This window comes from Triturus cristatus, chromosome 6 (assembly GCF_964204655.1).
Source record: "Triturus cristatus chromosome 6, aTriCri1.1, whole genome shotgun sequence".
Lineage (NCBI taxonomy): Eukaryota > Metazoa > Chordata > Amphibia > Caudata > Salamandridae > Triturus > Triturus cristatus.
The window spans coordinates 1,295,591,694-1,295,605,731 of NC_140589.1; the positions used below are offsets into that span (position 1 = coordinate 1,295,591,694).

The 14,038-nt window shown below is 45.5% G+C and overlaps 1 protein-coding gene across 2 annotated transcripts in view; it reads left to right on the forward strand.

Moving 5' to 3' along the window:
• The first annotated feature begins 457 nt into the window (after positions 1-457).
• Positions 458-14,038, forward strand: part of PPIL4 (peptidylprolyl isomerase like 4) — a 202,707-nt gene continuing 189,126 nt past the window's right edge. The window contains exon 1 of one of the 2 annotated variants that reach the window (XM_085612253.1): positions 458-614. In XM_085612253.1, the coding sequence (XP_085468379.1) occupies positions 545-614 (70 nt within the window). In that variant the 5' untranslated portion in view covers positions 458-544. The remainder of the gene's footprint in view (positions 615-14,038) is intronic. The other variant, XM_085612254.1, reaches the window with a different exon arrangement.

Sequence of the window (14,038 nt, forward strand, 5' to 3'; positions counted from 1 at the left end):
CATCATAACCATTAATAATCACACCTTAACACCTCCTAGCCAGTTATTACCTACCTCCTCTGTTGAATCATCCCAGAACTGCAAGGGTCCTCGGACACATAGTCTCATGACACTACACATGCCAACAAACCAGATTCATGCGGGAGACTCCCCATTTTTTAAGCCAAAAAGTATTTATTTTACCTTTCTCCCGCCTAAATTTGCCTTTGCTTCAATGTAAGTCAATGGGGAAAATAAAATTCCCCGATTTGTTTTTCAAAATGTCACTACATCTAGAGTCAAAAGTTTAGAATGTGTGCAGTCACGCGAAACAGGTACGCAAATAACATTGTTCGTAGAAATAAAATAATGTGTTCCAAGATGACCGCGACAGTTAAATGCCGCTTGTTCAACTCGTCAGTCCCCCTTTCTATTTCCTTGACGGGCTCGTCATTCAGCGCTGTCTAGCCAATTGGGCTTCTGCGAGCGCATGGTTGTGACGTTTCTCTAGAGTCGAACAGCCGGTGTCAACAGTGCTGCGTGTAGGTGCATCTCGGACCCGGAGATGGCGGTACTCCTGGAGACCACACTGGGGGACATTGTCATAGACCTATATACCGAAGAGAGACCCCGAGGTACTACTGCTTTTCATTGTGCAGCGAGGACGGGTGGGGGGGGGATGTAAAACGCAAGGAAAGTTTGTACCATACACTGTATTTATGAATTGATCTGCACGTATGTAAGGTACAGTTTAGGTTGCAAAAACCAAGAAAAAGCTGAGTCCCTTCCCTCAACATCTAGACATTCGTTCCTAAAATGGATACATGTATGCAAGAGTCTGAGATCCTGAAAGGCCGGGCTGTGTTTTGGATGACCACCAGTAGTGTTCAGTTTTTTTTTTTTTTAAATCCACCTGTTGATTTTCAATACAGCGTGAACTCGAACTGAAGGTTTTGGAGCGCTTTACATGAGCCAGTTACATTACACAAGATAACATTATTTTTTTAGGCAGGGGGAGATTAAGTGATTTGCGTAGAATCGCAGGATGTTGAGCCGATGCCCATACTGGAACCTGGTTCCCCAGTTCAAAGTCGGCAGCTCTGAACTAACGCCATGCCCGCTCGTTCACCTGTGTGTAAAATGTTTAGTCTTCTCTGCCTAGGACTGAAGTGCATCAATTTAGCCTTATTATTTTTCATCCTTCTGTTCACGAGCTCCATGTTTTAGCAGTGTGCTTGGTTTACTTTGACGACGTGTTACTAGTGTGGACTGTTGTCCTGACCCTGTGAAGTCAGTTGCTGCAGATAATTTATTGATAGACTGATTTGGAATTTCGTCCCAACCTGAGCTGACCTATCAATTCTCTTTCTGACAATCGGACAATACTCGAACTTTTTCCCTCCGGAAGGGAGCTCTCGTTTCATGACCAGCCACCTTAAGGACAGTCTTGATTGTGCCATTTTTAGGTTTTTTTTTTGTCTTAGACCAGAGGCTTTTCTAGCTTGGCTCTGACTGCGCGTCCAATATTCAGTTTGGAATTGGGGAGAAATTGCGGAATCTCCAAATTTAGTTTAGAAACTGGTTGTGCGCTTTTTGACGACAAACACTAATTGTGTGATTGGAAAATAAATTACCTGCACATAACGAATGTGAAACAACAAATGGATGACTTACTTGCGGTCTGTGGGTGCTATGAACTTCCAAAATGTGGTGGGATAGCTCCCCTTTGAGGAAACTCACCCTCGAAATCGAGGCGACCAAACGTGCTGATTGAGAGCAGTAGTCGAAGTGGGGGAAAAAAAGTAGGGGAACTGTGGGCAGAGAATCGGAGGGTGGGAATAACCTGATGATTGGATCAGTGGGCAGAGGTAGAGGTATGGCCAGGATTGGCAAAACATCCCAATCTTTAGTATTTGTTTGGCATTTCACTGACCAGTTACAGCTTATTATGTTATGTAATACAACCAATGGATACACATGATTATTTAACAATTAATGTGAGTTATTGACATTAAAATAAATTCACAAAATGGGATATGTTTCTAATCCCAGAATGTCCTAAATATGTATAGTTTAATAGTGATTGATCTGGAGAAACACAAACTCAGAATTTACAACTTAATACCATGATTGGGGTTCGCTTTAATAATCATTATTGATTTCTATCTAAATGAACACTTTTTGCAACATTAGGATAATCAAAGACTAGGGGGGAGAGGGGGGGAACATAACGCTCTAATTTATACCTTGCAGTTTGTATGCAGCTCTTAGATGAAAGTTAATAGCTCACTGTTCTTTGTTAGGATTTTAACTTATAAACTGCAAGTAGCAAAAGGATCTTACTGACAAAAGCAGTAACCCACTGACCTATTTTAAATATGTACACTTTGTGATGGGCATGGTACATTTTCTTTGCAGCAGGCACATTAACCCTCTGCTCTATCGTTCCATGAGTCAAAACTTCCACTAGATAAAACTCCGATCTTGCTCTAGGAAGAAGTTTATTCACCGGAGTTATCATGACATTTTTATTATTGCTGAAAATTGCTGTAGGCCAGGAAGGAGGCAGCAAGTGCTTTTAAAACCACAATTTACAACGCACCCACTCAAAGTGAGCACCCGTTGCAGTCACACCGGTCGCACCGCCCTGGAGCCAGCTCTTCTCAAGGATCCTGTGACCTCAGTGACAGTCACTGTTGCTCTAGGGTCTGCTACTTCGTAGGCCTGCCCGCAAGACTGGAGGTGAACTTCAGTATGGATTGTGGTGGGTAAGCCTTCAAAGTGAACCCACACTTGCCACTGCTAGGGTCCACCTGCTGGTGCTAATACACCAGGGCTCTTCCGGGGCCTGTGGGAATGTGCTCCCTCAGGAGAGTGGTCTGGGGGACTGTTCATGAAGGCTGAACCTGGTTCCCCAGTTCTAAATTCGGCAGCTCTGCCCCCAGTGCTACATCCGCTCCCTCACTGAACACCAGACTGCCCCACTGAGAGAAATTCAGACTGCCTTCAACTAGAATCCAATTTGACCTGCTATAAACAACTGGATGCGACTCAATTCAATTTACGCACTAGGCAAGAGCAATATGCTGCCTAGAGGAAAAATGACAACATCCTGGAAAAAGCAAACACTGATGGGGAATGAAAGATTAAATAAATCATGTGAAATGTAAGCAGAAACAACATGGTGAACTTAACGCTTTTACATTTATGCAGAAATCAATGAGTATTTTTGCCTGAAAACTACAGGGCCCAGAAAGGACCCGTTTCAATGTCCACTGCTTATATGCTTACAGAGCGTAAGCAGTATGGTTTTAAAAAGACCACAGGCGTGAACACAAAGCCGCCCTGCACATTTTGTTTTCCAATCCACCCATCAACCAGGTATGGCAAACTCGGTAAAGTGATGCTAATGTTTTTGGGGTTTGAATAAAACCAATCTGGGCACTTTAAGAACCTTCCATCTTGCTTTATTTAGTTATTGATTTTTCATACTATGAACCCTTTTATTTCCGAGGCTGCACTTTGGAATATAAAAATGTCAAAACGGCATTTCCAGCAAAAGTTGTTTTCTCTTTTGCATCCATTTTACAGGGGAACAAATGAACGACAGGAAGAAAAAGAGGGTGAGAACCATTTCTTGAGTCACGGTTTTCGGTAAGTGAGGAGGAGTTAGACAGACAGAAATAAGAGTAAGAAAGAGGGGGGTGGCAGCTGCCAGCGGCAGAGCAGAAGCGGACACATTCCTTGTCTCGTCTGGGCAGGAAGCAAGAGAAGGAGACCTTTTCCTTACCTGCTCCCCGCCCGTCCCCGAACAGCCACTAATGCAGAGCCTTCTCTAAGGCAGTGGATATTTCTTATGTCCCAGGACGCACGTTCCAAATAAAAAAGTAGGGGAACGGAATCTATAGAATTAAAGAAGTAGGGGCACGCCGTGCCCTGCCGTTCCCGCCCACTTCGACCTCTGATTGAGAGACATTTCGAACAAACTTTTTGACCTGCAGAATCGATCCGAATGATAGACAGAACTGACTCTAGCTAAAGGAGAGGTACTTGACCTGTTTTAATTACATTTTGGCAGTCCACGCGGCACCCCTTTACCCTGACCTGCTCCCTGCTGACGAGAGGCAACTACCTCGAAACACGTGTCCAGGGATGGCTAACGCAACACATACTGTTCTTTAAACATCGTGGCATAGGCGTACCCGCCGTCGCCACTACATCTACCACAGTCCTTTGGGGCAACTTGCTGGTGTGACGAGCAGTGTGCGACCAACCTTTGCTTAACTCTAGCTAAAGGAAGTACCATCTCTTAAGTACAGCGCATACAGAAAGTTAGATAGCAAGAAAGATTTTGGACTACCAAAGCTTGAGTATACTTGAAGTATCATGTCCGCCTTGACTCCTGGGCCTACAGCGGCATACACATCTATTATTTAAAATAATGCAGATTTATTTAAGACTTATGCACTTGTTGCAGTCACCATTTTTATTGTCTGGCTTGGCAGCGCAGCTGCCGTCAGACAATTATGTGAGTTTCACTGAGAGGGGGGCTCGGGCACTCACCACATGTTGGGACTCAATGTGACATTTTGATTGGGCAGAAGATGTGCTTCCACAAACAAAGGGCTTGCTCTCCAAACATCTGTTATCATTTTGTTTATTTATCCAGCTGCTGAAGCTTGAACTTTTAGATGTGTACACATGCCATGAAAATACTATTAAAGTGTCTTAGATAATTTGAGGCGTTTCTCTCTGGCAGCAGCATCGATGAGAATAGATATTAACTTGCATGGATTTTTCATGTCTGGCTTGACAGTGCATTCATAAGCTGACCTAATGGCATTGCCCGTGCTTCTTTTAAATTGTAGCAAAAAGAACAGGTGATCAATGGAATGCGGAATAATGCAAACATTTACCACCCATTCACAGGTCTGGGTTTAATCCATTACATTTTTTTTCACCACGCCACCTTAGTTTGGACCCAGCCATATGCAAATTTCTCTTGCCCCTGCTGCTCATGGGAACAATTCAGCCCGAAATGCCAAGCCAGGTCCTCCCTGGACCGGAAACAAGCATCCTAGGACCAGTTTCGGGGTATCATCCCTCATCAGCCTGGCTGGCTTGAATCCAGTGAGCACAGGACCCACGTCTGGCCAAACCCTTCCCACTAAGGGTGACAAACACAAAAAACAGATGATGGACAGATTGCTGAACAATGCAAACATTCACATTTGTAATAATTAATTTGTATGTACCTGTAGGCTGTTTGCATTAATTATCTTGTCCAGTTACTTGATGTATACTCTAATGTGTTAATGATGTGCCAAAGGAGTCAAGTATGTTTTAATATATTGCAACATTGGTGTTTTTTTTTGTAATACCGTGTACTCAACCGGTGCCATCAGCAAACCTCTGACCAGCTTTTGCCTTCTTTGCTTGTATAGAATCTTTTAGCTGGTTCCAGTTGAATTAAGTGAGCACAGGAGAGTTGTTAAAGAGGTGCTTGGTTGTGGCAGATTAGACTTTAGAATTGCATCATCTCATTTTGGGATCACAGAAATAGTTCACTGGCCGTTTTGGAGTACATGTTTCATAGACTTTTGAGTTGCTTACTAATGTTAGACCCAGACCCTAGGAGCTGCGTCGAGGCTGGCAAGGTACTCCGTGCTTGAGTTGTACCACATGCTTGTCGTTTTGCATTTCATAGACTGGAATGGGGCCCAGTGTAAGATAGAGTGTAAGGATGTATGTGTATGTTAATGTCTGATTACATTTTACTTTGGGTGTTTTAAGTAATGTCTGCACGCCTTTCTGGATAAGTGAATACAACACAGAAATAAAAACATAGAAATTCTTCCACAGGATATTTGTGTGCTCTAGATTTGGTAACCCTTAAGGGCAAATGCACTAGAGGTCTAATCATAGGAGCGTGACGGATGAGAGTCTGTCTTGGAGGTTAGAATTGATTAATTTTTTCCCAGGTAACAGATAAAAGTTGGAGATTTCTTGAATATGTCAGGAGAGATTTCCTGGTGTTCAGAGGTTCACAAGTCTCATGCTACCTGCTGAAAATCAACATTATTGATTCAGGAACATAAAAGAACCGAGCAACCTGTTTATTCCGTTACATTTGGCAAGTAGCAATTGCAGTGAAAACTCTGGATGACTGTTTTTCTGCTCCAGAATACAGCCTGTTCTTACCTAATGAAAACAAGCATTTGCAATGCAATCGGTTTGGGGCCTTATATTTATTTACCTATGCAGCACATTACTGTGGGTACAGTAACATTTACCGTTCGAACGTGCATGAAGCAGGGAAAGGGTGCAGTACCACAGGCTCCCCATCCTGTGATTCTGGATGATTCACCTAATTTCCCCCTGCCTACAAAAACAAAATAAAGGTGAGCTTGTGTAACGCAACTGGTGTGCATAAATAGCGCTCTAAAAACCTTGGTGCGAGTTTGCTCTCTGTTTTAAAAAGCTGCAAAAAATTAAAATGTGTGAGGTATTTATAAAAATTTCTGCCCACTATCTTTTTGTCTTCCTTTAATTCACGTTTTCATATTTGGTGTAGAAAATAATCCTTTGTCATTTTACAATTGTTTACTGTCCGCTGACGAAATCCATCCAAGCAAGGGGAAGGTGTTTGATAGTTAAACATCTTTGAGAGATGGCTGTCTTAGGCTGACAACAACAAAGTAAATAAAAGACACAGAATCTACTCCCCAAATCTGAGAGCCGAGCCATGCGCCATCTCGTACAGACTATGTCAGGCCCTAAAGTGCTGGGAAGAAAACCACGTTCCATACTGTTAAAACATAGTGTACTATAAGCTAAAAACAAACACCTGAGCAGTGTACTCTCGCGTATTGACACCCTGCACGACCCAGTGTGAGGGTAATAGAACCATTCACCAGGGGTAATAAACACTATATAAATGCTAACACTATACCATTATAGTGTGTGAAGTCACAGTGCACTACCAGCAAAATAGATGCAGTAGGACAGGAAATGAGCTAGACGGCTATCTCACTCCATGTGATCTGATTGCACAGAGCCACGTTTTAACACTGAAAACTAACCAGACTATTCAGCAATAATCACCAAAAGGTGGTCAGCTGCCATTAAAAAATGTCTGGGCCGGGATTAAGTTTGACGATGGCAATGCAGAAGGCGTTCTATTTTATAAGGACATTATGGACCGGTATTGCTCTCAACTAGTGGTGATTACAGCCAATAGACAAGCGGTTCCACACATCTTTCAAGCGCCTGAGCATCACTCGATGTTTAAATGCTGAGTCTGGCCGCGTAGGGATAAAACGGGGATCCACTACACGCTGAAAGGGAGATGACAAACGCTCAAGCGAAGGCACCGTCGGGCCGCAGTTGGATTTGCCAATCTGGGACCGTGCAAAGGGATCAAGAACTGCAGGCGGATCGGAGCCTGGAGCAGAACGGTCGGCTGGGGGCAACACGGCGTTGCCCGCAGTCCCCGAGTTGTGAAGGGGTCAGGAGAGAGGAGTGCGGTTTAGGCAGCCAGCAGCGGCGTGAGGCGAGCTCGCTGCAGGCGTGGAAGAGACTTGAGCTCAGGAGAAGCAGGCAGCGGCGTGTGCGGAGCGCGCTGCCCGGATATTGAACCCAGGGGTGCCTTTGTGCTGGCGAAGAAGTTCAAGGCGGCCAGCAGCAGCGTGTGTGCGAGTGTTATGATGGAGATAGTTATTTGAGACCGGCAGTGGTGGACTAGATAGATGATAGTAGAACCTGTTACTATGGTGATAAGAACCAGGATGGATTATTTTGATCTGTAGAAAAGAGAGTGTGAGAGGTATGAGAATATTGGCTGCTGGTGCGCCCGCTGTCTGAAAGCTACCACCGGCACTGGTGCCCGCAGGGCGCCTAAAGGCGGTGGGTCTGCAGTGCGTGGCACTCGGTAGGGACCAGCACCGCCCCACTTTATAGATGGGCTGGTGACTGCGGCCGCTGTTGCTAAGTAACTGTCAGAAAGTTCATTATCTGCAGAGGTTAAATAATGAGGTTGCTAAAAGGCGTGGAGGAATTGGAGGTGCTCAGGCAGTGCAGAAGAGGGTCTGGCGGCAGCGCTCTCCTCGGCCCGACACTGGGAAATCCAATCCAATAGCTCGTGTCACAATTCTGCGTTACCTCCAGCTGTTGCTCCTCGCTCTGCTCCAGCATCTTCCGGAAGCACACCGGACTCTCTCGGCCATCACAGCCCCACTCATTCTCCCGTGAGTGTAAGCTGCAAGCAGCAAACACTTCAACCGCTGATGTTGAACTTTCGGCGCACGCTGAAACAAGGAGGAACTACCAGTGAAGTGTGCGTTCCAAGCCTCTCTTATCTCAGATGGGAAGGCAAATGTAATAACGTAGGCAAAATAAAGTGCGAATGCAGCCAGCCAATCAGAGGGGAAAAAGCATTTACAATTGCAATAGGACTCGTATTTACGCGAGTCCTATTGTATTGTAAATAAAACTGCGGTCGTCCAAGAAGGCAGGAACGGGAGTGGGTGGGGGGGTTGTGGTTGGCAGAGAAGTGACGGACTGTGGGAGGGAACGGGGGAGGCAGGGGAACAAAACAGTTTTAAAAGTAAAGGGGCCGATAGCTATGGAAGGAGAAAAATGACGACATGGCCGTCAGGAGGCGGAATTAAGTTGAGGAAAACCAATCAGAACGCAGCATTTAGGAATACGGCCAATCAAAAAGACACGCGGAAAGTGGGCAGAGCGTCCCCCACTATACTGTATATAGCATCTCTCGACGAGACAGCCATGCGCTGCTTAGGCGAAACCTAAAAAATGGCAATGGAAATACAGAACAAACATGCATGAAACCAGATAGATGCCATGAACAGTAATAACATATATGAGTACAAACAAGCTGTTTTTCAAACCATGCTTTAGCTTTTAAATAGTCACTACATATGGACTGTTGAATAAAATCAGTAGAATCTGATGGTTTTCTTCCTTGCATGTATTTTATTGCATTGACTTGCAGGCACATACTACCTGTTGATAGAAAGAAACTTCTTCTCAAAGCTCTGGAATGTGCTGGTCCCACTAAGGCAAAGACGTTTCTTCACACCTTAGGGTTTACTCCAAAGACGAAGGGAAACTTATCATAACACTTTCCTCTTGCCATAGATTGATTCTAAACAAAATCAAGCCAGATTCCATATGGAGTTGTTTATCTTCGCTAACCAGATCACTGTTCTATGAAGTTTGAATATGTGTGCAATGAGGACAGCATAGGGGAGTCTGAATGCCCAGCACCACTTGGATAGGCAGAAAGCAAGTGAGAACTTGAGTGACTGGAATTATAATTATGAATATCAGTGGGTAGAGAGACATCACTTAATCAGCAGCTTAGAAAGTTTGTTGCCATTTAAAAATGCAAAGTTGTTGAGCGCAGTAGAACTTTTCTCTGCATACCAAGTACTTTTGCCCCACTATAGTCATGGCTTCTAATGTTTTTTTTGTTTTTTTTAAAGCATTTCTTTATTGAATTTCAAAATAGCATACACCGTTTCATTGCAAAAACGTTATATAGACTCATATGACATAACAATGAGATCCATTGAGGAAGGTTTGATTGACATAGCGACTATAAATCACTAAGATATAAAGGAAATAAAAACATTAGAATGCTAAGCTTTCAGTCACCTCTTTGGATATCATCAATTCCCACAGGCCCTTCCTGTACATTAGATACATTTCCTAAACGGTTCCAAGACAATATCCCACCTTGAAGACATCAGCATTGAGGATAAAAAAGAACACCATAAATGAGAATTAAGCAATCAGTCAACTGACATGTTTTTCAAGGTTACCCAGTTTAATCCCCTGCAAGCCACAGATACAGATGGATAACACCACATAGTACCCCGCATATAATCCTCCCATTCTTATTGGAAGAGATCCTCCATCGCACAATCTCTATGGTTTCCGCAGACATACAAAGGGACCCCAAGCATTGTCAAAAAGGAACATTTGATCCTGAATTTTGTATATTTTTCCTTTCGCAAGTGGCTAAGCGGTATTAGTCAGTGATCCATTCCTGTTGTGTAGGCACATGTGGGGAGCGTGTTTGGTGAAGTTTGCAAAAGGGATTAGGCTGGTAGCATGAAGCGTTTTCCAGGTATCATTCCAGTACTGAGCTACAAGTGAGCAGAACGGCAGGATATGGTAGAGGTCGCAGCCCTCAGCTGTAAATCTCCAACAGCCATGTTTTGGCTCTATGTAGTTTGTTGTGGGGTTGATAACCGTTATTTAAGATTTTAAAGTGGGAGAATTTTATCCATGCCTCTTTAGCACCAACCGCGTGCTACAGGATTTGTCAACAAGGATCCGGTATAGATGATAAACAGTACCCCTAGATATGCCCCATCATCGTATATAACCCAGAAGAGAAGATTCTGGGAGAAGGGCAGAATCCATTCCTAGTTTACCTGGTAGACCGTGCGGTAATAGCATGTATCTCCATGATTGGGGTATCTGAAAGTCCAATCGCATCCCTCTCTCTTTCCATTGTGGCCATCCGATCATAGTGCGGCTTATAGTAACTCCTCTGTTAGACCAGAGTTGTGCATCTTTATGAGCCAGTAGGCAGACTTGGAGGCCCTAGAGTTGTACAGTATCCCCAGTCCCGGCAAAGCACATACAGTATTACGTTCCATGGGCACCCATAACGGTTGGTTATCTGAGTACACTGATAGATAAACCAGTTGCAAGAGATGGTGTGCGAGATAGTAGAAGTACATGGCGGGTAAGCATAATCCACTGCAAGCGTATCTGCACGACAGGGTTTCATCCCTGCCCAGACAAATGTCTTTATGCACTTATTTAAAGTATTCAGTTGTTCTTTGGGGGACAAGAAGTAGTAAAACATCAAAGACTTGATTAAATCTGGATGCCAGAGGGGGGCGCTAGGGGGCACACGGCAAGATGGCTGCACCTTAGTGAGGCTCTGCCCGGCTGAGCCCTTATCAGCCTAATATCTACCTGTCTACACTGCATCTATGGGCTGATGAGGAGCGCTCCTCACCTCTGAAATATTTTGCCTGGATAGGAAGCGTTTTTGGCTGCTGTAGATTGTAGAAACGACTGCAAACATGGTGTGTTTGGTCCCTGCGACCTATCTACAACATGGCGGCATCCGCGAGTTCCTGATGACGGAGCTCGCCTGCTAGTGCCCCTTGTGCCCGGAGGGGACTGCCTTGCTCTTGTGGGGCCGGAATAGATAGTGGCGCATTGTCAGCGCTCGCTGGTTGCTGTTCTTTGGGCGGGGCAGCCCATTACACCACACCCGCGATTAGCGAGGCCATACTAAATTTCTATACTAGACTCTACGAAAGCAAGACCACGGTGCACACAGCAGACATACACTCCTATCTCGATGACATTGCTCTTGGTTGGCTGTCTTTTGATCATAGGGAATATCTTAAGACAACCATTCGACGCAGAGGATGTAAAGCTTGCCATCATGTCCCTCCCCACATGTAAGGCTGCGGGGCTGGATGGGCTCCCAAGCAAATTTTATAAGGCCTACGTGGATGACCTGGCCCCCAGGCTCCTAGATGTATATGCGGAGGCTTATGACACTGGACGTCTCCCCCTACCTTGAGGGAGGCCCTCTTAGTTAGGCTTTTGAAGCCTGACAAGGCTGCTAATCATTGTGACTCCTATAGGCCTCTTTTGATTATCAATATCGATGCCAAGATCTTAGCAAAGATGATTGCTCTCAGGCTGCAGCCGCTTGTCCCCTTACTGGTAATCCCTGACCAGTCGGGGTTTTGCCCGCTAGGTCAACCACGCACAACCTGCGAACCGTCTCCGCCACCTTACATTATTTTGACCTGAATTTACAGGCAGTGGCGGTGCTGCTTGATGCAGCAAAAGCGTTCGATTCCCTACAGGGGGATTATATGTTCACTGCATTAACAAGAATGGGCCTTCCACCGTTATTCCTTCAATGAATTAGGGTGCTGTTCACTGAGTCCGTGGCTAGAGTGCGTGTTAATGGCTGGGTGTCTTCGGCTTTCCCTATAGGTAGGGGCACTCAGCAGGGTTGCTCCCTGTCGCCGATGCTTTTTGCGCTGGCGCCTCTGTCTTGTAAATTGCGCCAGCAGCATGCGTCGGCTGCATTGCGCTTCAAGGAGCGACCAATTGTTGTCTTGTTGTATCCCGACGACATGCTACTATATGTTCGCTAGCCTGCAACCTACTTGCCAGAATTGCTCCGTGAATGTTAAATTCGAGGGCTACTCTGGATTGGGGATCAATTGGGCTAAGTCGACGGTGTTCCCGCTGACGTCTGGCACGTGTGAGGTTGAGCTGGACTTCCCGCTGACTTTGACCCGGGACCCAGTGAAATACCTGGGAATGTGGTTGCATAGGGATCCTGATCAGGTAATTTCTATGAACTATGGCTGAGCTGTTACTCAGATCACAGATAGGGTGGAACGGTGGGCCCGGCTGCTCCTGTCGCTTGCCGATCGCATTGCAGTGACGAAAATGTCTGTACTACCCAAACTGCTATATCTGTTTGTGAATATTCCCATTAGGCTGAATATCTCTCTGTTTAAGACTCTACAGTCGGCTTTACTGTCATTGGTATGGGGGAGAAGAAACCCAGATGCAGTTGGGATGTTCTTGTGCAGCCAACTGACCGGGGAGGGTTTGAGGCACCCAGTATGCGCTTATATTATCTTTGTGCACCGGCGCAGTTTGCGCATTATTGGTTCTTTCCCCAACTGTTTCGGCCTCATACGGCAATCGAGTCTGACGCGGCACTCCCGATGCCGCTAGTGGCGACAGCACTTCCTGGTGGGGGCGGGGGCCCGAGGACGGATATTAACCCTGTGCAGTGTACTGCATGGGCCTGGCAGTCTCTTGCCAAGAGGGCACAGCTGGACTATCTATATGCCCGATGCTACCAATAGCTGCGCATCCAGATATCTCAGCAGCACAGGAGCAATATGCTCTACGTGCGTTGGAGGCTGTCGGGGTTACACAGAGGGGTGACTTGTATAAACCGGGCCAATTCCGCTCGCTTCAAGATGTACAGGCGGGTCAGAATCATGGATTGATGTTGGGATTTACATAGGTGAGAGTGCGGCAAGCGGTCAGAGCCATCTACTCTAACTAACTATCCAACTGAACAACAAACACTGCGAGCACTGTAGGCGTTGCTGTCTGGGAAAGAGCGTAAGGGTCTGATTACTAAGCTATATGGTGCGTCACTGTGAGAGAGGGAGCCAGGGGAACACCCTTCATATCTTAAATGGAATGCCAAGCTGGGGTTCACATTGCCGCTAGATCACTGGAAATTCTGCTGTGAGTTAACTGGGCGTCTTATGGCGAACAAAAATCTTTGCATAATCCATTTAAAATTTTTGCACCAGTTATACTATACTCCAGTGCAATTGCGGAGATTTGGTCTGCGTGACACCGCTTGTTGTGTGCGGTGCGGGCAAACTGACGCCGTTTTTTATTTTTATTTTTTCTGTTTTTTTTTTGCACCTAGCGTGGCAGTGCGCAGGGATAGCTACTTTCTGGGCCAGGGTTGTGCGCGTGCTTTTGGATATTGTGATGGAGCGCGAGCGATCTGTACCGGAGGTATGCCTGCTGGGTAGCATGAATTATCTTAAGCCTTGCAATAGGTGAGTGGTCGCTGTTTCGACTCTGTTGGCTAAATGTGCTGTAGCGCTATGTTGGGGTGCAAAAACCACACCCACTGTGAGGAAATGGATCCGAGACTTAGTTTACTGTATGGAACATATTTGGGCCCCACTGACAATGTATTTGCCGAGCCACCCTGATTTGTAGAGTATCTCTCTTTATTTGTACTGTATTTTTTTTTCTTGTGTCTGGCCAGGAATTATTGGACTTGGGACTACTTTTACGAGCTTTTGCTCATGTCTGCCTGATCTTAAAAATATTTTTTCACATACTCACGAAGGGGTCCCCTGGGAACAATTGTACATAGCATGGTGACTCGCTATTAGGAAGGGACGCCCCTTCCTAATAGCTGGAGTCGCAAATG